The sequence below is a fragment of the Bombus impatiens genome, unplaced genomic scaffold, assembly GCF_000188095.3.
Source record: "Bombus impatiens unplaced genomic scaffold, BIMP_2.2 scf_0235, whole genome shotgun sequence".
NCBI classification, from domain to species: domain Eukaryota; kingdom Metazoa; phylum Arthropoda; class Insecta; order Hymenoptera; family Apidae; genus Bombus; species Bombus impatiens.
In genome coordinates, this window is record NT_176654.1 from 877,426 (window position 1) to 903,480 (window position 26,055).

Here is a 26,055-nt window from a genome sequence, read left to right on the forward strand (position 1 = left end):
ATTACAGGAGTCGTTTAACCAGACGATATCTCACGATTTGATGAACGATTTCCGAGAAAACAAAAACTCTTTCGGCGTCGAGAATTCTCTCCCGGCTCTGTTGCTTCAGCCACGATGAAGAAACGCCAAAAATAACTAGTCGAAGGAATCAGGCGACTTTCATCGAGAAAGGGAGGAGAGCTTTACGGTGTTATCGATTCTCGGTGAAGAAATAGCGAATAACAGGCGTGTGTATTATATCGCTTTATTATGACTGCAACATCTGCGATTTGTACATAACGTCTTTCGCACAATCTCTTTTCGCTTACTATGTACACAATTTTCGCCAAGACAGAACCGTGTTACGGTTCTCTATTTATAGCTAACGCTTACACATATACATATATGTAAATATATACAAAAATACAAAATGGGTATTGGCACACTCGAAACACTCATCATGTGGCAAGCGAAGCGTATCACATCGTTTAAAAATGTCCAACACGTTTTTGCTCGATTACGCGACTTCCTGAGTAAGGAATTGGCAGTTTACGCTGATGCAGGGTTTGGCAGTTCTTTGATACGTTGGATATGCACGATGATATTTCGCCGAATAAGCGATATACTGCCAGGTAAATATTCGATTCAGTCTTAACATGGAAATAAATTATGCGTTACATACATCAAATTTCTACCGTGACTCGTTACTGAATGCTATTATAAAGATTACGTGCCTGCATCTATTTAATACTCTTTTCACAATACATTACACAATAGACTCTACAAAAACGAGTTTTACGATCCAAGTGTTTGTAACTTTTAAAACGCTCGATTCGATTCTCTTTCTTACAAAATACATATGAAACTACGTGCCTATAGCCACGAATATTTGCTTGACTTTCTGAAAATCTTAAAATTATCGTTTAAGTACTACTATTATATACATCTTCTATCAACGATCTTCTTTTTTCAGTCACGTTTGTAAATTTTAGAAATCTTTCGGACACAAGATCTATTTATTTTGTACGAACTGCGTTCGATTTCAATCGTATAACGATTAGACGTATCTGGTCAATTGAGTGTGGAAATCTTGAAGACAGACTATCAGTTGGCTAAACGTCGGTCTTTCGTCCGCGGACATTGCCCAACAATAAGCCATAACTGCGAACAGCTCATCGGGACAATTTATTGGTTGTGCTAATCTATACCCATCTCTGAGGTAAGAAGCCATTTCAAACGCGTCGACTTCCACGTACGGTTGCTGTGCTAACGTCGTAAGTTCCCATAATAAGACTCCGAATGCCCACTGGAACATTAATAAATACATATTAATATTTTCATCTCTTAATAACAAATTTATGTTAAATTTGTAACAAAATTTATATAATTTTTGCAGATAATAGGAAGTTATAGAACGATCGTAGTTATTCGACAACCTTTGGCAACATCATATTCATAAAAGTTTGAATAATACCGATAAATTGAAAAGAAGATCGCGTTCAAACTGCGTGCTTTTTGAAACTATCTTAATATCCTCTATATGAATATAAAGTGACTTCGGTTTCGTTGTGGGAACAAACTATTTTCGAAATTTTTATTTACTCGATACTGATAAACTTTTGTACAAAACTTTTTTGTCAGATAGCCGCAAATGAAAAATCGCTGCTGGGAAATCATGCGTTGCATCATGTAGAACAGCCTGTATATATACCTAATGAATATCTATTTCCTTTCATGTAATTGTATTATTTATTTTACGACTTCTTTTTTCAAAATGTAAAAAGTTCTCCAAACTGAATAAAATATATGCTTCGGGATGACCGATACATCGAAATACAATTAGTTCTCTTTTTATCGATTTACTTTTATTATATGCGTAAGCAAAAGTAATAAAAACTTCCTGCGACTTCGGTTCTTGAGTTGATAAAAAGTTTGCAAAGAAAGTTGATTTACTCACAACGTCAGAAGCAGTGCTGAACGCTTTATTAAGCAAACTTTCAATGGCAAGCCACTTTATCGGGCGATTCTCGTTGTCGCCGAGGCAATGATAATCCTGTGGGAACAGGTCTCTGGCTAAAGCGTTGTCCGTGATTTGAACCCTCAGATCATCGTCAACCCTAATGAAATACAACATTGATCGTTAAACATCTTCGAGGTGTACTAACTGCTAATACAAATGCTAAGGTGCAGGGCAAAAGAGCAAATAAGCTAAACGTGGCTTGGTTTAAATTTGTCGACTGGTTCGCGTGGTAATGCAAAAAGTCGCGCAAAAAGGATCTACCAAGAGGAGCATTAAGGCCATCTCCGCGAGGCGAAACAGTAACAGTCGGTAATTAAAGCGGTCTCGAGCCACTGTATTTATTGCTAATTAATGCCGCGCGGCCAATTAATATCGCAACGAAACGTAACAACCTTAGCTTTATAACGCTTCAATCGATGCATCGCTAAAATATTCAGTGCGTTATATAAGTTATAAAAGATCGCTTTTACGCTCGAGCAGAAATTTAAAAAATCCGGTGCAATTAGAATTTCCATGTTAATGAGACATCCGTTAAAAATTGTCAAGTACGCGTGAAATCCAGTTGACCGTCTGCTTATAGATGTATGAATAACTATAAATGAAAAGTAAAATGTTTCTGCTAGAAGTAAGGCTTTAAATAATTCTGCTTTTTACTTACACGCAATTCCTAGCGGCCAAGTCTCTGTGCACCAGTCTCTTTCTATGAAGATACTGGACCCCTTTGGCAGCTTGAAGGGCCATTTCCACGACTTCTTGCGTGGTGAGTGCTCTCGGTGGCCCTTCGCTGCTCAACTTGCACCTCAGCAAGAACCTCTTCATGTTCTTGTAACCAGTGTGCGGATACAAGAGAAAAGGCGCGCTTCTGTCTTCGATAGAGACACCCAAAACAGGAAGCAACGCTGGATGACTCAAACCGTATAACGCTAAACCCTCCCGTAATAGAAGAGCAACCTTCAAAGCAAAGACAATGAACTCGATCAAAACTCGTGTATGTAAGTATATAAAGTCGTATAATAACGCGATAATAACGTGGCGATACTACTCGGAACTAATTGCAAGTGAATTAAGAGGAAACTTGGTATGCTATAATTTCATTAATAATGTTGGAAGAAGACAAGTTAATTGGCAGACGAAGGAAAAAATACTTACTTGTGATTGTGATGCATGTTCAGCAGCAGTTTTCACTAGGACATCCCTCGGGGAGGACGCACCCTCTTCGTGATAACTGCCTCTATACACGCGACCGAATGTGCCTTCCATTTCGATGCTGAGGAGGCGTACCCTGCATCTGTAACAAGTGCGAAACATGATTACTTCAGGATTCGTGACTACACCATCAACGAAACCAATAATTATTTCGTACAGACTCTGGAGTCCTTCTTTACAAAATTATTGGGAGGTTGAAACGATCGGCCGAGTATCGGAACGGAAGCAGCCTGAATAATCGAAACAGGTTAACGTGTAAGTACTTCAAATCTTTTTTTACATTCGTGTATGCTTTCGGTCTTTCCATCTATACCTGCCAAAAACTGGATAAATTTGCTCCTGGGATACTTCACTCCCGTAATTTAATTTTTCCCATATGCGTATGTATTTATTATTAGACTACGGATATTTATGCAAATTTATGACATTTTCGTGAAAATAATGGCACGAGCAAAACTACGATAGAGATTTGTTTTATTTATTTAATGTTATAGAGAGTATAGTATTTTGGATACTTTATATATTTTTCCGTACATATCCTATGTATTTTTATGTTTTTAAGTTTTTCATAAACGCATAAAAGTTACCAATCCATTCGATATTGACGTTTATAGTATTAAAGATATGAATACTCTCTGCTTGAATAATTATTTATAATCAGATACGATTATATTTTATTTCATTAAATACAAGTAAATATCTATAGTATAAGATTTCAGTAAAACTCATAGTCCATTAAAAAAATCTGGCTTACGTAAAATTAGTTTGTTCGTTCAATGCTTCAATAATCTTATTAAATACGGATTAATTATCGTATTTGTTAAGTATCGAGCGTGAGAGCGTTGTTCCACTCGTAATACTTTAACTAAAGAGATATTATCTACCTTTGAACTGTAATTTCTTGAATCCTTTCGTGCAATTCTCGACTAGGTCGATCGTCTAATCTTCTGTAAGTAGAAGTGGATGTTGCAGAAGCAGGTGGAGGTGTCTCAGGTGATAAAAAGGTCTGTGCTGGTCCGACTCCAGTGCCTCTTTCCACGCTACACGCAGAACTGAGACCCCTCGATTCTCTTAAATAGCAAACATAATTTCATATGAAATTAAATACGTTTAAAAAATTGATAAATTTATGAAAAATGTATGATTTTTTTTTATTTGCAATAAGAGAATTTATAAATTTTATTGGTATATATCCCTTTATCATCTTTTTCTTTTTTAACCAATATGTCAATTTAACACCAAAAAGAAAATTAAATTGAGAAAATCTCTTTCTTATATGTATACGAGAAATGTAAATAGAAAAGCAATAAATAGTAATTTCTAATAAATAATAAAAATACCAGTCTGTAAAATATTAAGAATAATTAATAGCTAGGTGATTTAAAATCACTTACTGAAGAGGATCTCGATGCCTCCTAGTCTTCTTGTCACGCACATAATAAGCGATAACGAGAACAAAAATCGCTGCGATGAACGCGCAAGCACAACCGATAGCAGCATAAAACACCTGTCCGCCAGAAGAGGATCCGGAAGCTGCGACAAGAACTTCTTCCGCTCCTATGTTACTTTTATCCTTCAGACAAATTTTCTTTCGTTTAAAGTCCAAACTGGTCGTGTTTCTTCTCGACAGGGAGACATTTATCCGAAGACTCAAGTCGACCTCCGCGTCATACGGGCCACAATGCAATGCCAAAGCCCAAGTCTGCAGTCCACCGACTGGAATTTCACCAGCCTGTGATATATTCAGGGAACTACTCAAGGCTGATGGATTGCTGATGTCTACCGACATTGTATACGGCAACTGAAAAGTTCGAGATTATTAAATATTTATAAAGGCGTTACTAACTTAAACATAGAATAAATTCAGTTATCGAGAATGGAATAAAGCAACGGAATGTCGATCGAAGTAAATTATTTGTAATACTTTGCTGCAAAATTTATAAATTATATAATAAAATAGCTGTGTATCGTTAATATACTTTACACACTTGTACCGAATACTTTGAAAGTTCATATGATCTTTCATTGGCGATTTTTCATAATGATCAATAATATCCAAAATATACGACAGTATAATAAGTTTCAAATAGTATAACCGGGAAATTTTTCAAAATTTTTCGCATTGAATAATCTGGAACGAGAAAAGATATATTTTCTCTGGCGAATCGGTAGAATAAACAAAAAAATTGTTCGTCCGTGCGACCCAAATTGCAATTTCACGTATCCCAGCGCGACTCGCTAAATGAACACAAATGAACTCGCATTTCCGTGCCGAGTCACGCGTTTACGCGCACCTGTTTCGAGCGAAATGTGCAATTTCCCGGCGGATCCATGAAAAAAAGGAAGGTACGGTAAATGCAAATCACTGGAAATTTCTGATCTACATAGACTGTTTCCGCGTGTAAGGGGAAGAACAAAGAACGAATTGGTAGAGAAGAAATAAAGAAAGAAGTGGAGAAACGGAAGAAAGTAAAGTGGAAGCAAGGTAAAAGGTATTGCTTTTAAGAATCGATGAAGGGCGGATAGGACAATAAACAAATGGAAGAGAGTCGGAGGACGGAAGGGGTGAGAGTTACTACTACTTGCTCGTAATCACGCGAACGTTGAACCTTACTATAATCTGAAACGTACCATTCTCGGAAGACAATTTGCGCCCAGTGGAGGGCAAAGTGAATCTAGAAGACCGCGAGCGAGAGAAGCCCGGGGGATGAGAGAAAGGAAAGAACGGAAGAGAGAGAGAGGGAGGGAAGGAGGGGGACGAGGAAGAAAAGAAGAGGGGAAAAGAGATGCTAGATGAAAGAAAGAGGAGCTCGGTCGAAGCCGAAGAGCTCGTAGCTGATTACCAGCTCGCAATGATGATCGGTTCCCAACTAGCCGCGGAGAAGGCACCTCGTCAACTTGCCTGCTTGTCGCTACCATGCTACACTCCGTACACTACACGCTATACGCTGCACGCTTTGCGCTGTATACGTTATAGGCTACTTCAACTTGCGGTCTTTTATGACCACGAGCGACCAACTACGTGCTGACAGTGAATGCCTCTGTAAACCGGCTAACCATTCGACTTAAACTGTCAGGAATTTTTTATGATTTTTTTCTCTCCATTTTCTGAACGCCTCAAAACAACCCGAGACTTTGCAAGAAACTCGCCAAACAACGCGGCAGCGTGAAATTTTACGAACGTGCCGTGTTTCTGAGGATGATTCTTTTCCTAGAATTGCCTCGGCAAATATTTTACTTAAAATATGCCACTCGCAAATTATCGACCGCGAAAACGGCAATACTAAATTCTTCGAATTGAAAAACAAAATTTACATTTTTGGATACTTCTATAAGCATTTGAAGACAAAATATGTAATGATAAATAAATAGGTATGCAAATGAAAATAATGAGAGCAGAAATTAATCTCATATAGTATTTTTATACTTTTAGAATGACCTAATTTTGAGCGTAATATAGCCTCCCTACCTTATTTATGTAAATTGGCATGTTTCTCAGATTTATATTTATACTATTTCTTGTATTATATTTATATCTTTTTACAATAAAATTCTATCAGTGTCATACATATTACATTCTCTGCTTAATCGAAATGTTAAGTTGTTTTAATAAAAAAAAATACATGCTTTAATCTACAAGAGAAGCGGACACTTTTTCCCCGTAATAAAAACGTTTTTTTATTAAGCTTGGATTCATTAACACGAAATTTACTTTTGCCTTTGGAGATAATTCTTAAAATTAGAAGAATCCAAGAGAAAGCTCGCAAAGTGTACTGAAATAATATTATCTTAGTTTCGGTATAACGTTATTCGTATCTTTGAATATCACAATGCTACAATATAATAAACGAATAACGTAACCACGATATTGTACTGTACCGAGAAAATGTTAATTATACCGCATGATGCTTCAAATCATATAGAATAGACTTCCTAACTAACGTTAACCTTTTCAAAATATACTGCAATCTCATCCATATTCAATCTTCAGCACTATTTAATTTGAAATTGATGAGATACTAATCGAATCAGTAGTGTATGTTAATTTTTATAAAATCATGTGCTAACCATTATGGCATAAAATAATGTATCGTGTTAAATAGTCGAGAAAGATCGTTTCTTACATTGTGTTCTGTTATATTCTACATACTCTATATCCGGTGAAATGTGACGAGAATTATTTATTATGAACTCTCACAAAATACTATTTAACCTCAAATGTATCGCCTAAAGAATGAAGTTTGGTATAACGTCTGGCAGACAGTCGTCTTTTAACAAAAATGAAAGGTCATATATTTCGACGAAAAGTAAATTAAAATTGTTGGATCATAACTCGAATTTTTAACATTTACCAAGAATTTTTCCTATCACATGATTATCATATTTTCTGGCTTTTATAAAAAAATTTGTATAGTAAGAAACTGATTTTTCGAAATTATGATCTCACAGCAACCCAACAAATAGCAAAAATTTAATGAGAGAAACGGTTCCTATACGTCGCATCTCGTAACTATAAAATTATTCAAAACTTTCGATATTTATGTCGTGATTAAATATGCAACATTTACAACCGCACTGAGAAATAGTCTATCTCTTTTTTCTCAAAAAAAAAAGTGATAAATTATATTCAGTAGAAAAAAGAAAAATGGTGGAAAATTAATTTATTCTCGTCTCAGAACTACAGAGGAAATATAGCACTAAAATTAAACTCGCAAACAATAAAATGAAATTGTAACAATCCTTTAGTAGTACGCAGATCTCCCCTCTAATTTCAATAAATTTACCTATTGGAGTTTGCATACCGCTACATAATCAGATCTGGTTACGTTATGTCTTGTGCCTTGTATCTCTATAAGGATTAGAAAATTTACTTTGTTTTTATAGTTATGAGTGTTTTATTTAAATAACTCGAACGTTAATTATAGATTATAATCGTAATAGTCTTTAGTTATTCTAGTACACAGCAGAAAATATACGTACGCAATTTTATGCGTTTAACTTTTTGTCCGTTTACTAAGTCATGAAGATAATATGATATTGAGAAGTATTACTTGTGTACGAGTTCGTAGAAAACGAGCGAAAGTACAGTGACGAATGAATTATTAGTGTGTTGGGGAAAATGCTTTTTGCTAACGCGCTCTCGTTGAGGACGATGGTACTTTGACAAAGTGGCGGCGAAAAGTGGACAGAATGCAGCACAGTGTCGGATTGACTCGTCGACGATGTGCGGAAAAAAAAGAACAGATCCGAGAGTAGGACAAAGTGGTCCAGCCACTTCTTCGAGATGTCTCGGTGGAAGGAAGAGGAAGAAGGAGAGGAAGAAGCCCGGAGACTGATGGCCAGAGTCGAGACATCCGTCACCTTCGCGACAAAACCGAGTGCCCCGAATGCTACTTAAGCGCACCAGCTACCTGCCAATCAAACTGACCACTTTTGAGTCACATCGAACCTTTCCTGCGACAAATTCATTCCATACCCTCGAACGAAAATTTATGGAGTATCAAAGAATCTCGTTGTTCGAAAAGATGTATCTGTATCGAATTAGTATTATATCTATACTATATCGTTTCAATTAAAATCTTCCGCCTTTAATCGCGTACATTTGAAACATTTGAAAATTTGAAAAATCGAATCAATCACGCAGCGAAAAATGAAAAATAGCTTTTGAAGGAAATGTATCTTTAATTTGAAAATTTTGTTCCAAATATCGTTTAAAAAATTTCGCAATAATCGGGTACAGACTAAAATTTGGATCAAATAAATGGAGTTCTACCGCACTTTCCATGGAAACATTCATAGGTACAAATAAAAACGAATCCTATTCATTTCTGCTCGATAAAGCATTCTTCCGTTACTGATTTCTTGCTTCCCAGCACGTTATTAATCCCCGCGGCACGCTATTGACAATTCTCTCGAAGGCAGCTCGGATTGGCGAGATTTGCAACGATTTTAACGAAAGCGTTCTTCATCGACTATATAGGTCTCCTTATAAATTCATTTCGACGAAGAATACCATGGCGAGTGCTGCGCCACTGTGGCATGAATCTGAGAAACGGGAAGGACCGACATGCCTCGATAATCTGGATAAGTACGTCTCGTAAGGGCGAGGAACGGAACGGAGAACAAGGAAAGAGCGAAGGCTTCGAACAGTTGCTCAGTGACCGTTCAAGCTTGAAGAGTTTTCATCAAGGATTCATCCGACAAGATTCTCTCGTCTGTGAGATCTCGCCATCACACGGTTTCCTTCGTTAACGGGCGAATTTATCGTGCCTCGTTCCTGGTGACTTTGATCCACCGTGGCGACCAGTCAAAGAAACGTAAATAAGGAATAAAGCAAACGGAAGATACGGAAGCTACGTTTTAAGAGCCGCTAACGCTTCTTTTCATTACCGGGTTCGCGTTTCCCTTGCGTTTTAAAGTCGCAAGCTTTTTAACCTCCTTTCCCTCCTCGAGATTTGCGTCGTTTGAGAAGAATTATTTCAAAGAAATTACATCAAAGGTCTGTGCCTTTGTAAAACTTACCGGCCTACCGGCGAGATTTTCCCAAGTGAAATGCAGCTTGTGAACTTGCGCTGGCACTGGGACGACGAATTTAATGGCATACTCGTTTATAACGCCTTCTCTTACGTAAAACAATTCTGCCTGAAGACCTGCAACAGCGCGACAAATATTTTATCGATTAGAACTTTCGAACTGTTATTAGTAGATCGTAAAATAAAAACGTCAGGACTCTTATTTTTCTCTTTTTGCTATATTATTATTAAATACAAGTTTCTGGAATAAGTTGCGAAATATCGAGAATTTTATTATCAAGTTAATGATAAGTATTTGCAATAATTTAATGTCGTGTAATCTTTAATTTTTACTATGTAATATATCATTGGCAATTCTTAGAATTTTCATGCTTAATAATTTTCGGATAGTATATATAAGTCTTAATAAATTTAAGTCAAATTTCAGTATGTATTCATATACACATTACGTATCTATTTTATCGATAGATATAATTAATATTTGTCATATGACATAAAGGATGCAAGTTAAATTCAGTAAATTATTTAAAATTATGTTGCTTTATACAAGCTATTATGTTAATAAATCACTTAATACTCGATGGAAATAACTTACATGCCTTTAAATATGTTTTAGAACACTGAAATTACTATATTCACTCTCTGATCTTATCTATAATCTTAAATAATAAAATTAGTTATTGATATCACTGTTACGAAACTATTTACATATTCGTCGATATCTTCTCCGATTTCAGCTACTCAGATTGCAATATAAATTCGCTTTCTTCGAATGTAAACTTTATCGGCTAGGAAGGTACGATTTCGTGCTCACGAAACACAAAAGCAATGACGTCATGATGAAAATGGGGTGAGACTATTGGTGGTCGATTTCGTGAGTAAAAGACTTAAGTATATTTACGTCCAAAAGTGATTCATAGCGACGTGTTCGTTTTACGATTAATTAACCTAGCGTGTGTAATTCTCACAAATCTTTAAAAGTCACGTATAGCGACGTGTAGTAATAATTCTATCCAGTTCTACTGTCTATATTGTTGGATTTCATTAGCGCTTCTCCGTATCTCCAAAAGTTTCGACGCAATTTTATTCTTTACACAATATGACACTGAGGCAATTTTTTCACTGTTTGCGGCAGAAGATTTGCAAATCAGACATCGAATATAATAAGCATATTAAAATCCATACTAGATCAGTAGCGCTTTTAAATAGCACTTTTAATCAAGGCAAAGGAGACCAATAGATCGCAGTTGTACAACCGACATAGAAAATAGAGAGGAAAAATTAACTTTAATCGTTAGGGAATAAAACACGAAGAAAGTGCATATTTCAGGTGGATTAAGTATCCGGTTATCTTCAAGGAGACAGCCGATACAACGTCCACGAACCTCGGCACGAGTAATAGACTACTCAAACGCGAATACAAATCGTGTGAACCGAAGCGAAACAGAAGAGATCCTGCTTCTCCTTGCAATTTACCAAGTGAGAAGGAATAAGTAATGGTAGTACGAGCACATTGTCTCGAAAAGAAGGTGGTTTCGCTCTGTCGATTTAATGGGCTTGTTATTTTCTTACATATATTTTTACAACGCTTCTGTGAAGTTTAAAGGCACATTGAAACGCTAGCTTCACTACCTCCGTGCCACTTAAAAGTGAATTACGATTACAGGAATTTATATCGGTGCTTTAGAAAACTCTTCTCGAGTTTCTCCTACTTTTTTGTATTGCAAGAAGCTTTTGTTTCCTTAGTCATTAAACAAAGATTCGCTTTCTATTTCATTAAAAATCATTCGCAAATGGAGAGTTTAACAAAAACGAAACACGCTTCAACAAGAGTAAAATAAGAATAAAACGTATTTTGAGAATAAAACGTATAAATCGACGAAACATTTGATACGAATATTTCTCCGAAAATTCAATCTCGAATGAATAAATTTTATTTGACAGTTTTGATTAGTCTTTACATTAAAAATCCCTCTTCTGAATACGAATTAAAAGTTACTGACACCAACGATAAGCGATATTAGGAAGGTAAGAACATTACGATTGCTAGCTACATTGGTATATATATCGACGAACTATTCCAAGAGAAATTACAATGGATAGTGGTGAAACTACACTTTTGTTTAACTTATGTAATCAAGACATTTAAAAAAAAATGATATCATGGCTAATATTGAGTATGTTGTCCTATCAGAAAGTTAGTAAATATTCGTTCGTAAATTCGTAAATGGTTCGATGTCCAGAAACGCTGTGGCATCTGGTTGTTACGCTACCGAGTAATCCGCATTCAGAAGCTACAAGGTTACGTGGGCGAGCCGACGAAGGTGGAAGATCGGATAAAAAAAAGAAACGAAGGGGGAAAGATCGCACGAGAGGGAGAAGGAAGCGAACACACGTCGTGTACTCCCTTCGAGGGTCTATGCTTGTATCAGATACGAGGGTTAACGAGGCACGAGTTGGATTTTTAAGTCACCCGAAGACAATGTGCCGTAGCCCCCACAATCGTGTCTTTGCTTTTGGTCCTTCTTCTTCGTTTACCGTCCCTTGCCTCTCGGTTCCATCGGCCTTCGGCCTTTACCGGTTTTCTGCATCAGATATCGTATGCCCACGACCTCAGCACTGGCTATTCCTCCAGCCAAAGGTTGGCCGCCTTCCCTCCCAGGGACCAAGCGCAGTGTCCGTCGTAAAAAAGACGCAATATACCCTGTAGGATCCTCTCAGAAAATAATTACCTTTAGATTCTCGAAACCCCGCTGAGTTATCGCCGCTAAAAATCGAATCTTCGTCCCCTACGAGTAGGACACTTTTATAAGTGTTCCGAGTATCGATGATCCTTACTACGTCGAGAATTACTGAGTCATCTGGACGAGAGACTCTTTGTTCGGACGTTCGAAGAGTAACAAGATCTTCCTCTCGATAAACTTCATTTCCTAGACAAGTCAACCGCAACGTTTTAACTCCGCAATACCGTTTTCCTGTTTTAGCCGCAGTGCGATCGTTGTTGTTGCTTTTATCGAAAATATTTCCGAATACAGATGCAAACGACGAGCGATGAGAAAACATCGTACAAAATGATACGATAAAACGATGATACGAAATGATAAAAACATTTTAACGTATTATGCTATTTTACGGAACCTATATTATTTACTTAGAATTGGATACCAATCTCGGTATTTAAATCAACGGCAGGTAGTTTTCAACACTCGAAAGATGAGTATATACAACACAAGCATCGAGGCAGTTGGTCTATTCTTTGCGGCAGCCTAGCCATGACCTCGTTACCAGTTTAGGTATTCTTGAAACCCTTATCTAGTCGGGGGTTCTTTTACGCATTTATGCGGGAACTTTGCACGCGGGTAACCAAGGGGTGGCGTATACCAGGGATCCTTTGATGTCTGGTACGCTTGCAGCGGGCCAAAGTGCAAGCAAGAATAGTAGAGAGAAAAGAAAAAGATGAAGGAGATGCGGTAAGAGAAAGAAAGAGAGATAGAGGGCCCTTTCAACGAAGGCGTCGACCCTCGACAACGAGTGCCAGACACAATTGTCACGAAGGGTTCCACGGCACTTCGAACCTTTCCTCCTGGTACATGTACGATCTCTAACTACACCGACCGACGCGCCTACTGGGAGAACTCTCAAACTGTTACGGAACCCCCTTACAGCCTGCTGACACCCGGAAAACGTGCGGGATCAAAGATAAGGAACTAAGGAAACTTTCAGACGGCTAGTCGGTTCGGTGAACCTGCGCGCAAACAGATATCGATCAACAATATCTAGAAAGCGAAACAAAGGTGGTAAAGAACCCTGCAAGACTTCTGGCGTTATTTTTCCTCTTTGCTTTCGAGCTCTTTGATATGCTTATTCTGTGCTGTACAAAGGAGTGAGCTATGCTGCGAGAATAGAACACAAAAAGCTAGGCTTTGTGCGTTGCGTTAAAAATTGTTTTAATGCATCTGTTGGCGTTATGAATTAAATATCGGCTAGAATAATATATAAATTCGATATTAATCAGTAATATATTATTTAACAAACACAAAGTGTATAACATCGCATACAAGTTTGTAACTTTGAAGAAAAAAATGCACCAATACTATCGAGTCTTCGAGGATTCTATAAAGCATTTAAGAATACAATGGTCGAACGAAATGGTCGGTGTAGAATATAGGAAGTAAAAGGAATGGAAAGATACGGAGCTTCTCTCCCAGAGGACGATCTTCTGAATGCTTTATACCTTTCAAAGTGGTTCACTATTATGGCATAGCATGCACGACCTTTCACTTTTATATGCTGTTCGGAGACATTATACATGTATGAAGGCAAATATTTTCAAGCTTTTACAAAGAAGCCAAATGACGCGTAAAGAGTATAAAAGAATGTATAGAAAGGAAATTCTAAAGAGAAATTAAGAAAATTTCACACTGTCAAAATAGAATGTCGAGCCAGCTTATAAAACGAGAGCTAACGATGAAAATATAACGCTGTCGCATCGAGAAAAAAGTCCAAAAGACTTTCAGACTGTCAAGAAATAAATTTCAATTATATATAGAGAGACATAGAGTTATTTGAGTAGGATATTCGGTTCAAGCTGAACAATTTGCTTTATAACTCATTAAACTCGATTCTCATTATAACTTATTAAACGCTTTTCTAGCGACCCACATTTGAAAACACGTTATTTGACTGGATGTTAGTGGAGTACAAAACACTGCGATATACGATACATTGACAGCTCGAAGGCTATAATTTCCTACTAAAAAAGTAAAAATTTTCTTGAATTAATGTTAATACTCTCAGTCATAATCGTCATAATCTAGTAACGTGTGTATATTATTGTATTTACTTAAAGCGTTGCTTACTTTGTTAATTATAATACCCCTGTGCTGACAACTAAATTTGCCATATAGTTTTTCGAGTTATTTTCCCATTTTCGATACCTTTTCCTTTGCCGCGCGTAAAGCATTTTGTTATTCTATCGACATTATATTAAGGACTAATAGTATCTTATGATATTCAGCAAGTTTGATTGTTCATTATAAACTTCAAAGTCGAATTATAAGATTACAACTGAATCGGAAAATGAAAAATGTTAATATTTTATAACATCACACGAAAATTAAGATGAAGGATCTGTTTCATCCGCTTGAACGTTCGAGCACACGTAACCGATCGATTTTAACAAAGTCCAAAACAAAAACTATCTTCTTTAACTGTCACGCCGAATTCTTAAGGTGCTTAATCGTACGAGAAACAAAAGGGGCGGGAAAAAAGCGTTGGCACAAAGAACCGAGATAGAGAAGAAAAGAGCGTAAGAGTGTTCGTTTCGCGAGGCGCGAAACAGCCGGCAAAATTTCGCAGGGCTTCGTGTCCCCTGCTGTCAAAATACGGTATAGAAGCAAGTTGACGAGCGAAGCTCCAAGAGTCGTGGTATAAAGGAGAACTGAAAAAAGGGCTTGGTGAATTGCGGGCTAGCTGCGGGGCCTCCGATTCTCTCTGCCCCTCGCCTTCTCTGGGGGCCCACGGCTTTGGGTCAGAAACCTAACACCTTTGCAGTGCAAAACCCACGGTACGCTTATAACGAGATCTTCCCGTAGTGAGCCCTTTAAAATAAGATGACGGCGGGTGGCAGTACTACGAGGGAAGAACATAGGAAGAGGGAAAGGCAGAATGCTGAAATGCAGGTCGAAGGAACAGGAAATATTAGATTTACACGTCGTGACGCCTGCTTACAATGCACCCGCTCCGATTTTTGTTCGATCCCACTGCGATTCTGCGCATCAAGCTCCTTCCATGCACTGCCAACCACAATGAACATTCTTTGTCCTCGAACAAGCGGAGTTAGATCTGCTCCTTTACAGCAAATGAAATTCGAAAGGAGTACGCGAATACACCAAATCGGAAGCTGCTGTGTGGAGACAGAGGCTCCTCAATTTACAAAATGAAATTGTGAGACAATTTTTGTTGGTATTTATCACGAAAGACGCGAGAAATATATGTGTAAAAAAAATGGAAAATATTACAATGTAGGAGTTGGTACAGACGACCGATGCGACGCCTTGCGATTTCGTGTCGGCAAAGCTGTGCGATTCGACAGTATCATATTTTTAATGATGCCATGTGCGCAAGCGTGTGATTAGAAATGTAAAGCTGTCAAATTGTACAGCATCACCTGGTGCATGGTACACAATCGCAACAATTCTCGTTACTCGTGCCCCACACCCCAAACCATTAACAAACTTATTAAACGACAACAAGTAAACGATACGAAAATTATTTTATTACCAACGTAAACTAAACGTAGATTTCTAAAACGCATCGTAAAACACCTACTTTCACACGATATAGTAAAACCTGAAGAGAAAATCAAACCTTCATTTCGCAGCATTACAGACGTAGTACAAGTTTCAGTTGCAGGAGCTAACACGGTCGAGCGCAATCGATGATTTACGAGAAATTTATCAAAAACCTACCGTGAGGATTCCTATGAAAACTCGAACACGTCAGACCGATCCAAAAATGATCCGCGAGGCGAGGTTAACGACCAGATCAGGCAGCTGGTACTCGCCGATACCTCAACACGCAGCCTCGAGAGATCTAATAACGTATCCATGTATGCTTGTACAAACGAGCTCGCATTTATATGTGCATGTGCATGTATGTATACAAGCGCGTGCTGCCGCTGCATGGGATATTTTTCACTTTCGCCAGCGCGGGCAAACGACGCGACGCGACGTGGGCGTGCGTATATACCCTGTGCACGCACACACGTTGTTATATATCGCCAGCTTCTCACCCACGTGTGATCTCGATGTAGTATGCATATAGCTATAGGGTGTACCCTTATTGCAATCTTTTGAGAGTACCGAAACTTTAACAAAAAAAAGTCTTATCATCATCCAGACAACATGTATATTCAGCTTCGGAATTCAATGGATTCGGACGTTTTGATGTCTCGAATCGTTAGTAGACTGCGCATTTTTATGGATTTATGGGACATTTGAAGGTGTAAAATGCAAAAAATGCAGATAGGCGCGTATAAATATGTGAAATATTCGATGTGTGATATTTGATATCCTATTTAAGTCCGTAAAAGAAATTTCCATCTAAATTACATTTCTTACATCACATTCGTAAAAATATAAATTTACATAAACATCGGATCGTTAGAATTGAGAACCTGAATTGATATTTTTTCGCAAATATTTTGAAAAAGAAAATACTATAGTTTACGATTAATTAGAAGAAACTATAATACTATTCTGGTTGGGGTGCAATAAGTAATGCTTTAACGAAGTTGCTTTCGAATAAACCTTTGAACGCGTCGACAGTTCAATCTTGGTAAGAAAATTCATTCGAAGATAGGACAAATTTATTTGAACACCTTCTACTGGCCGTATTACTTGGATGATAAGTATCGTTACAAGAAGCAAGTGTGATACGTTAGACCCACCCTCTATATAATACAGGAGGCTGACTGTTTAGCATATATCGAACGAGTACGTGGGTTCTTCCTTCGCCAACGGGGGTCTCCTCTGAATAACCCATAAGTCCTAGGCGAGTCCTGGACGTCGTTTGTACACCCTCCCTGTTCCTTCTTAGTTTATCCTTTTTCATTACTGCAAGGCTGATTCTCTCTCCGTTTCTCTTCGCAGGCCATAGGTCACATCCAGGAAGGCGTAACTTCACGCGACACCAGTTATAATTCACTCTAGAGGATCGTAAGCAAGCAAGAAAAAAGGGGGAATGAAGGAAAAGGAAAAAGACGAAGCGCTTGTCGTTGGGTTATTTCACCGTTTCGGTGATACTTTTTTCAGTCTTTCCGAAACTCAACCGTCTCTTTATAGTTTTAGCCAGCGGAAGGATTAAAAGAACCTTTTCACTGGAGTATTTTGTTACACTGAAATCTCTGACATTCTTCACTGTCTATCCTGAAGAATTTCCAAGGCTATAAAGCCTGCGTTTTAAACGAAACTTTTGCTCATTTTCCAACAATTTCCGCCGTAATGGTTTTCACTGTGACTTTCCTGTCTGTCACACATTATACCTTCCATTTCCCTTAATTTCTCCAATTAAGTTTCTTTTTCATACCAAGATATATTCATCAACATGATTCATCGATATCGTATTTTTCAAATCTTTAAACAGAAGGAATTAAAAGGAATGTTATAAATCTAAAAGAGAAACGAACCAAACATGTAAATTCTCTAGAAAAATATTCAATAGGAATCCGCCATCTAGTCTTGTATAACGGTAATTTCATACGTCGCAATCATCCAAAGGTTCTTCTAACAACAACACGCTGATTTATTTTCATATGTCCGCGTAAAATATGTTTCTTTCGTCTCGCGGTTAAATCTGGTTCATTGTCCTATGACGAAGAGCAGGGACAGTAGATGGACTCTCCGTATTGTAGGCAACCCTGGCCCCGTTTATTTATCGGAGGGGTAGTATGGTAGCGAAACGGGAACCAAAGCAAACCTGCGACGGGTTGGGACGTGATTCTGGCATCGGGAGCTAAAATAATATTGTTCCTGGCGTGCACCCTCGAAATACGATTGCCAGCTTCGGCTAGGTCGTTACATCGTGCGGTAACGATAGTAAAAGCCTACCGAACGTTAACTGACAGATGGGTGGGCTGATTGAGACGTTGTCGCCACTGCGGAGAGGACATATGGCACCGTACTAGCAATCAGGGCTCGGACACGAAGAAGATTACGTGGCAGCTGAATTTATCGTGACGTTGAATCGCATGTCCTTCCCTTGTACCTCGTTCGTGCTTTTCGATCGACGTTGCTCGTTAAGAAGGATTCGCCAGGAAGTCGACTCCAAAGAACCGGCTATCCTGATCCTTTCAAATCCCTCGCTGTCGATCTTCCTCGCTCTCAGCTTTAATCCTTCGAGTTGTGAACTTTGCCACGTCACCCAACCAGTCCTTTTATTTCCAAATTATGTAAGGGAAAAGTTCTTTTCAGCCGCTCAGGAATCGTTTCTTAAGGAATCAATCTGCTCAACTAAATACATTAAAATGTTACTACGGACTCGGAAAAATCTTTTCAATCCACTCACGTACGATCTCTTAAAATTTTGTTTACGTGTACAACGCGTTTACTTGCGCTTTGATTTAGGTTATATACGCGTATCGATTTATATGTTAATTAATTCATTCTAGAGAGCCAGCTATGTGCAATTATCCTAAACACAGGTTCAAAAGCATTTATTCATTTACGTATAGACTTCTTTTAATCTTGCTATAGTCTTAGATTTTATATCCAAACGAGAAGACGTTTAATATTTTAAGGAAGTTTCCAGCAGAAAGTTAAAATAAAGAATCATGCGTGTCGATAACGGCTATTTCATTCTTTCCGTAAATTTAAGATTGTTTTTAACGATTGTTTTTAACATTAAAAAACATTAACTACAGCAACTCTAGTATCTTTTACAAATTGCAATATATCTGTCGTCATTATTGAAACAACGAGAAACATATCTAGTTAAAGAAAGAAAACTTAGAAGAAAGTTATCAACTATATATATGAAGCGATTTATTTAAATACGACTCATGTTATTATAAAGCAACAGGAATTGCGTACAGGAATATACGCAGAAATCTGAAACTTTCACACATGCTAAAGCAAGTTAACGAGGTACTAAATCCATCGAACTTTTCATCATAAACCAGGGAATGGAAGCAAGCTTCGCACAGTGAGAGTGGATCGTCAAGTAACAACTACAAAATACACCGTCCGGTCCGCGGAATAACAAAACCGCTTACTCTTCTTCCGTGGCGTTCGACTCATGACTGACGTATGAATACATCCCGAATTCCAGGAAAAGAACTGACCTACGAGTACACGTGTTCCGTGACAACGCAGCTCTTTACCCTACCTCCCCCCTCCCTCCCCACTCGTCTGTCCGGAGGAAAGATCAATCTTCCGTCAGGAGTCTCACTGGCAGATTTATCACTAGAGGCTACCAAGGGATGAGTCGTGCTAGGGCGATTTCCAACGAGGAGATAGGAGGACATCGAACGTAAAAAGGCAGAGCATCCCCTGCTGTGGGGCTCCTGAAGACCCTAGCTGAGATGGCATCTACGCGCTCTAAAGCCTTCGGATGTTTAAGTGGATGGACCTTACCATGTGTTCCTTTTCACGGCACCGATGCTTTGATAATTTCTGAGACACATTCGGAATTCCGTCTGCTGTCAGAGGAATGGACATAAAACAAGACAGGACACTTCAGACGTAAAAGCGTATAAAAGTACTCGTGTTTGTACGTGTAGGTACAACTTGTCTTCGTCCATTTATGTTTAATCGGTTCTCAAGGTCGGTGTGTGAAATCGCGTTGTAGACCAGTTCTTTATCCCGAGGGCACTAACTTTGGCTTAATTAAAAATGAAAGAAAGGAAATGAGATGGTACGGATAAAATGTTTAGTTAACATCGACAACAAAATTCAGAATATTAATTTTTCATTCGATACGTAAATAAGAACGCGCTTGTTTATAACGATTGAAAATTCGAATCTTCCAACTGGACTAAACGTATATTGTATTATTTTAATATACATAGGTTTTAAAAAATTATGCAAACGATTTTCGGTTGCGTGCTTCTACGAATTAAACCAATTACTGCGAGTATCCGGAGAAATAGAACCAAATCAATTCCTTTGTCAAAAATTGTGGCCGATATGCCAACCACAAAGTCTACACACAGTCAGCTTGTAACACGCAGTCACGAAACGCTAAATTATCCGCATAAACTTCCAGAACGGCGGTATTTTAGAGTTCTCTTTTCTACGGTAGTTCGTTCTAGGTAGCAACATAAAAGGTTAAGAACGGGTACCACTTAAGGAACCATTTGTCAGGAACTGTTTGTGGCCCTTGGAAAGAGTTCGGCCGTTTAGTTGCCGAGTCACCTTGTATAAGGGCCGATGCATCGAGGTCTATACGTCAGAAAAATGTTTTCTCCCATCACGAGTACAAGCTCGTGTATACCGGAGCGAACAGCGTTCCTGGATAAAAAGGTTTTATTCTGGCGGTGAGCCTGAATCACGATCTTATATTGAATCGAGGGAAGGCAGCATATTTCCTAAGTACTTCAACTACGCGAGATATTTTTCACAAGAGATCCTGTAGGAACGGCAGACTCATCTTCGAGAAACAGATGCTCGTTAAGATCCTGTCACTCAGAACTCGCTGCGTGGAAGCGAAAAAAGACTCAGGAATAAAAACTAAAAGATTCTTCGCAAGGATAATGTTGAAAAATCGATAAACGCTCTCGTTGATAGGTAAGAAAAGATGCAAAAGAAGGATAAAATAAAGGCTATGGAAAAGATCGATACGATCGATTTACGACATTCAATACGGTTCAAATTAAACTGAAAACATAAATCTCAGAAAAATTGCCTCTTACGAATCTTCGTCAAGAATAATCATCTACCGATAAATCAAATCACAAACGCCGAAATATAAATCAAAAATATAAGAATAGTTATATTAACAGATACTTATAAATACTTCACCTACTCTCTTTTGTTATTCAAATTGCATAGACTGCGAAGAATGCTTGCTAAGCATAACACTGCGACGTACAGGGGAGCCATCGCTCATCCGTCAATACGCGCAGCAAATCTTAAAGTATTAATATTCTTGTATCTTGCAAATCCAATTCATAAACTAGCTTTAAATGTTGTAAAATATATTTTCATCGGATATTTATCGTATATGTATCATATATGGATATTTGAAAATATCTGTATTCTAGTATTTATAAAATATATTTGAAAAATTTCCTGTAGAAACAGATCCTCTTGGGTTACATCTCACGATAGCCCTCGGCAGAAAGAAAAAATCTCCCAAGTGCCATTGGAAAACAAGCGTATAACCATTTTCACCCTCGTACTATCGCATCTCTGAATTCTCCAGGGATTAAAAGAGCTCATGCCCACATAAAAGACAATCGCGTTATGGTTTCATTCGATACACAATCCTCGTTCAATTTATTACACTGCTATTACAATTGTTTTTTAGATTAATATAGGTCGTCATCTCAAAGTTGGGTATAACAAATTTACTCGTAACGATATACGACAAAGCAAATATCATTTATCCATGCATAAAGTACTTTTATTCGTGCATTACCGAATATATAGAAGTAGTGCTGCAGAAAATCAGCAAGTACATATATCGTTTACGAAATGGTAAAGGTGTATGTATCGTGTATACCATACGCGAAGAGATTTCAATTTCGTTGTTGGGAAAAGTAACACGTGTCGTGCATCGAAACTTATCAGAGGTACTTTAGTAGGATTTTCTTCTTTCGCTGGGCAGAAAAAGACACGAGGTGAAACGCGCCGTCCGCTCTCGGAAGAAAATCCACGGGGGTCCTGTATCTCTCCGGACGGCTCCTCATGTAAATGTCTGACCAACACATCCCGTAGAGTGTCCCTGGCACGTAGGTTGAACGAAACGAGCTGACGCACACAAGCGAAAACTTAAGGCGCGGATCTTAACGAGGAGTCGAAGATTGATGCGGACAACGGTGCAGCATTCGCCCGCTGGCCCATCTTGAAACCATACACGAGCGTTTCTTCGCAGCCATTCCCTCGTAACGTATTCTTCTCTGTCGCTTGTTCATCGACGGATACGATCTACCAATTTCTTCTTTGCCGTCGCCCATTTCTGTCCCTATAGTTTTTTAACATTTGCCCATATTTATCTACATACGTGACTAATTCGTCCGTTTCGTCTCGAACTCGATAGTATCCTCAAAACATTAAAAGAATTTAATGTATCACGTCACAGTGAGATATAAGACAATCTACTGCGTTCGTTTGGATAACGACGTTACAGGTATGCTGTTAGCAAACGCGAGGTTATATACGTTGAATAAGCAGAAAGTAAGCATAACATTTTATCATTTCACGGAGCCGCCGTTTGCTACGCCACTGTGCGTGCATAAACGTTTTCACGGAGCCCAGGCGGGACCTTTGAGGCCACCCCACTCCTGAAGTAACATCAAGATGGGCCTGTCAGGCCCTAACTAGCTAAGGTCGGACCCAAGCCGGACTCACACGAGTGAAACACCGCCTCCGGCACAAGATTGTCGGAGTGCACACCACTATCGTGTTTTGACACGGACTTCTGACGGATGATGCTCGTGCGCATCATTGTGGTTTGACGTTTTCCTGATTGAACACCGCAATAATTTTACAACAAGCGCTTTCTCTTCGTATGCAAATTCGTTAAATAGAAAGTTATCGGACCAAGGAATTTTAATCCGGCTGTTAAAAGTTATTATCGCATTTGCGATACAATCTTTTACGTGTACGGGTTTAATGCAGACTTAATTCAAAATTCATAAAGTAGTTCGAAATACTAAGTATAAGCAGGCAACTTATCATACATTAAATGCATTGCAAGAAAAAGTATAAAGCACAAATACTACGCGTAAGAGGATACACAGCTGTTGCGTTATGGAGATAATAAATTTATTAACTAGCATATGAAGGCACATTGTATTTTATGCCTGCACAGTTTAACTCAAGAGATACTATCGGGTTTTGTCATTAGGCGATAATGACAAAATCCGCAATCATTTAGTTGTCGACTCAATATTTTAAAAACTATGGATAACAGTTAATGAAGAGAAATATATTATCGGACGACGAATGATAAATTAAGAACGCTGAGAACAACATTGCTACTTATTAATACAATGTATCTCATAACGTTCATTATTTTCATATGACTAATGTAGTAGGCAACATCGTGGCCGATAGACGAGCGTAATTTACTTGTCGGTTTGAAGAGTGAGGAAACGAAAATCGGAATGTAGCATGACACCAGTGGAATTCAGTTATCTTATCCAAAGCGGATGCTACACGATACGAAAGTGGTAGCAAGCTCGTAAGGCCGTAACACCTTAAGATAACTCTAAAATTTTAGGGTCGTGAGGTGTTTTGGGACCTCGATTCAACGAAGAAAGAAAGTCGCTTCGAGAAACGCCAAAAATATTGGAAAAAGAATCATTGGGGATACACGATAAACGTGTACAAATAACGTTTCCTTATCTTCACCATACAACGGTATAAAAGTGTATATAATCTACTCGAGCAACGTGGCCTGCCTTCACAATTTTTCAAAACGTAAGAAGTTAACGTAATTCTTGTAAGTGGCTCTTACAAGCGCGTTCGATATTCGACTCGTGATAAATCCAACTTTGGACTCTCACTCTCTCACCTTCGTGTATATGTATCTGTATTTCTTTTTTTTTTTTTTCTTTTTTTGCGCCATAAGACTTAATGAACGAAAACTACTTTGAGAACGTATAAGCCGATAACCATAATTAATCACCGGTCAATATCTTCATCGGCACTCCTTTCCATTATGATTGCGGCCGAACGAGGCAACAGAGTGGAACACGGCCGATCGAGATCAATTTCTTGCGATGCTTGTTCGTGAAGGAACGTAAGCGAATACGGGAAACCCTATAGTAAATACCGAAATTGGAAACCTCCTTCTTCCAGGAAGCGTGAATGCAGCTTGAAAAACCCGTGGTCCATATGGAGAGCGACCCAAGGGGCCCTCCAAAATCGGTATTCAAGGCTCTGTCTGAACAGGCCCAATCGGCAGCATGGCCATCCAACTAAAATGAGAAACCAACGGAAAAAAAGCAATAGAACCGAACGACTCGCACGAAAACAAGACTAAAAGAAGCGACTGTCGATTATTCGATGTCTAAACAAACTAGGGTCGGTCCAGCCACCCCATGCTATGTTCGTTTAACAAGGACCTCGTTATAATATTTTATTGCGTCCCGTGTATATACTATACCATCTTATAATACCAATCTCGTTTCCTCGTTTTACCCCGAATATTTTTTTGCTTACAAAATGATATCGCGAAACGGCGACAAAACCAAAGTATAAGTCGTATAAATAAAAACCAAAGTATAGGACACAAAATGTACAGGGACTTTTATTTGATGGAAAGAGAATTTGGTGATTCGAAACAGGAGTGGATGATCGAGCTTTTATGGAATTTAAATTACTATATTGGATTAGAACAAACATTTTGGATTACAATTATCAACTTATATTTGATTATTCAGTTCTTGTATATCTTATATATCTAATACGGAGATAAAGTCACGTTACAGTATATTAAAATAATGTAGATAAAAGCAGATCTTATAACGCGTGAAATTTCAGGCAATTGGTCAAGATGTACGAATGAAATAAAAATATAATAAAATATTACTGCTTAGGAAAATAAAAGATGATGCAATGAAAAATGCCTCTAATAAACCTGTTGAAGGCAAATAACCATCAACCGTAACAGTAATACATTTTTTCTTATGTTCTTTTTCATAAATCATGAATATTGGAAGTGATTTTAAACTTTTAAACGATAGTGTATAATTTCGACCAATAAAATCCTGTTATAAAAATTTTTCGATATTAACAACAAATAGCTAAGTATTTCCTCTGACAGCGAAATGTGTTCACACCACTTTACCACCAAAACATTTATTGCAAAAGCGGTATTCTTATTACCTATCCTTCAATGACACAAAAACAAGTTCTGCTTTTATATTAAACAGGATAAACCACTATATACGTACGTATTTAAGCCAAGAAACGCTATCCCATCCAGTTGGAGATGAATATCTACTTCGACGAGGTTAATACACGCCTCTGGGAGTTGTAAAAGATTTCAAAATTCTCGAATATAAATATCGAATTTTATTCGCCATATTCTTATAAGTAATATAAGTACCTAAAATATTTATGTTTATGAAAATAACATTAATTGCAAACGAGTAATATTTTAATATCTAAATCTTAATATGTAAGTTTAGAAATATAATTTAAATTAGTTCCTTGAGAACGTACCGATTTAATCCCTTTCGTTTGAACGAACATTGCGCTGCCAATACACTCCAAATTTATAGGTGCGATTAACGACGCCGTCTCTAAATAGCAAATCGTACGATCCGATTCCTTTCATTCGTTGGAGCGACGCGCGTTAGCGCTAAACACAATTCGATTTCAGGCAAGGTTTTTGACGCGAACACGTTTGAGTTAACTAAAAAGGCCTGAGCAGATATGCATATGAAATGCGTGTCGTCGACCGTGGAACGAAGCGCGAAGTGCGTGGCTGAAAACGCGCAATACTACACGCGAGCGCGTTTCTCTCGGCGGAGAATCGGGGCGAATCAACGAATCGGCAATTCGCTCGACTTTAGGTGTCGTCGAAATACATCTCTTCTCTTTCTGCACGGTGTGGCGCGGTGCTAGCCAACCGGCTCGACGCTTT

General features: G+C 38.2%; 1 protein-coding gene across 2 annotated transcripts in view; it reads right to left on the bottom strand.

The window, feature by feature from the left end:
• Positions 1-228: 228 nt before the first annotated feature.
• Positions 229-26,055, bottom strand: part of LOC100742216 (tyrosine-protein kinase Drl-like) — a 29,519-nt gene continuing 3,692 nt past the window's right edge. The window contains exons 1-8 of one of the 2 annotated variants that reach the window (XM_033320083.1): positions 9,728-9,832; positions 7,990-8,052; positions 4,600-5,006; positions 4,090-4,275; positions 3,149-3,287; positions 2,658-2,950; positions 1,937-2,096; positions 229-1,285 (exon numbers count right to left, since the gene is read on the bottom strand). In XM_033320083.1, the coding sequence (XP_033175974.1) occupies positions 1,037-1,285; positions 1,937-2,096; positions 2,658-2,950; positions 3,149-3,287; positions 4,090-4,275; positions 4,600-4,994 (1,422 nt within the window). In that variant the 5' untranslated portion in view covers positions 4,995-5,006; positions 7,990-8,052; positions 9,728-9,832 and the 3' untranslated portion in view covers positions 229-1,036. Of the gene's footprint in view, positions 1,286-1,936; positions 2,097-2,657; positions 2,951-3,148; positions 3,288-4,089; positions 4,276-4,599; positions 5,007-7,989; positions 8,053-9,727; positions 9,856-26,055 lie in introns of those variants that run through there. The other variant, XM_003488469.4, reaches the window with a different exon arrangement.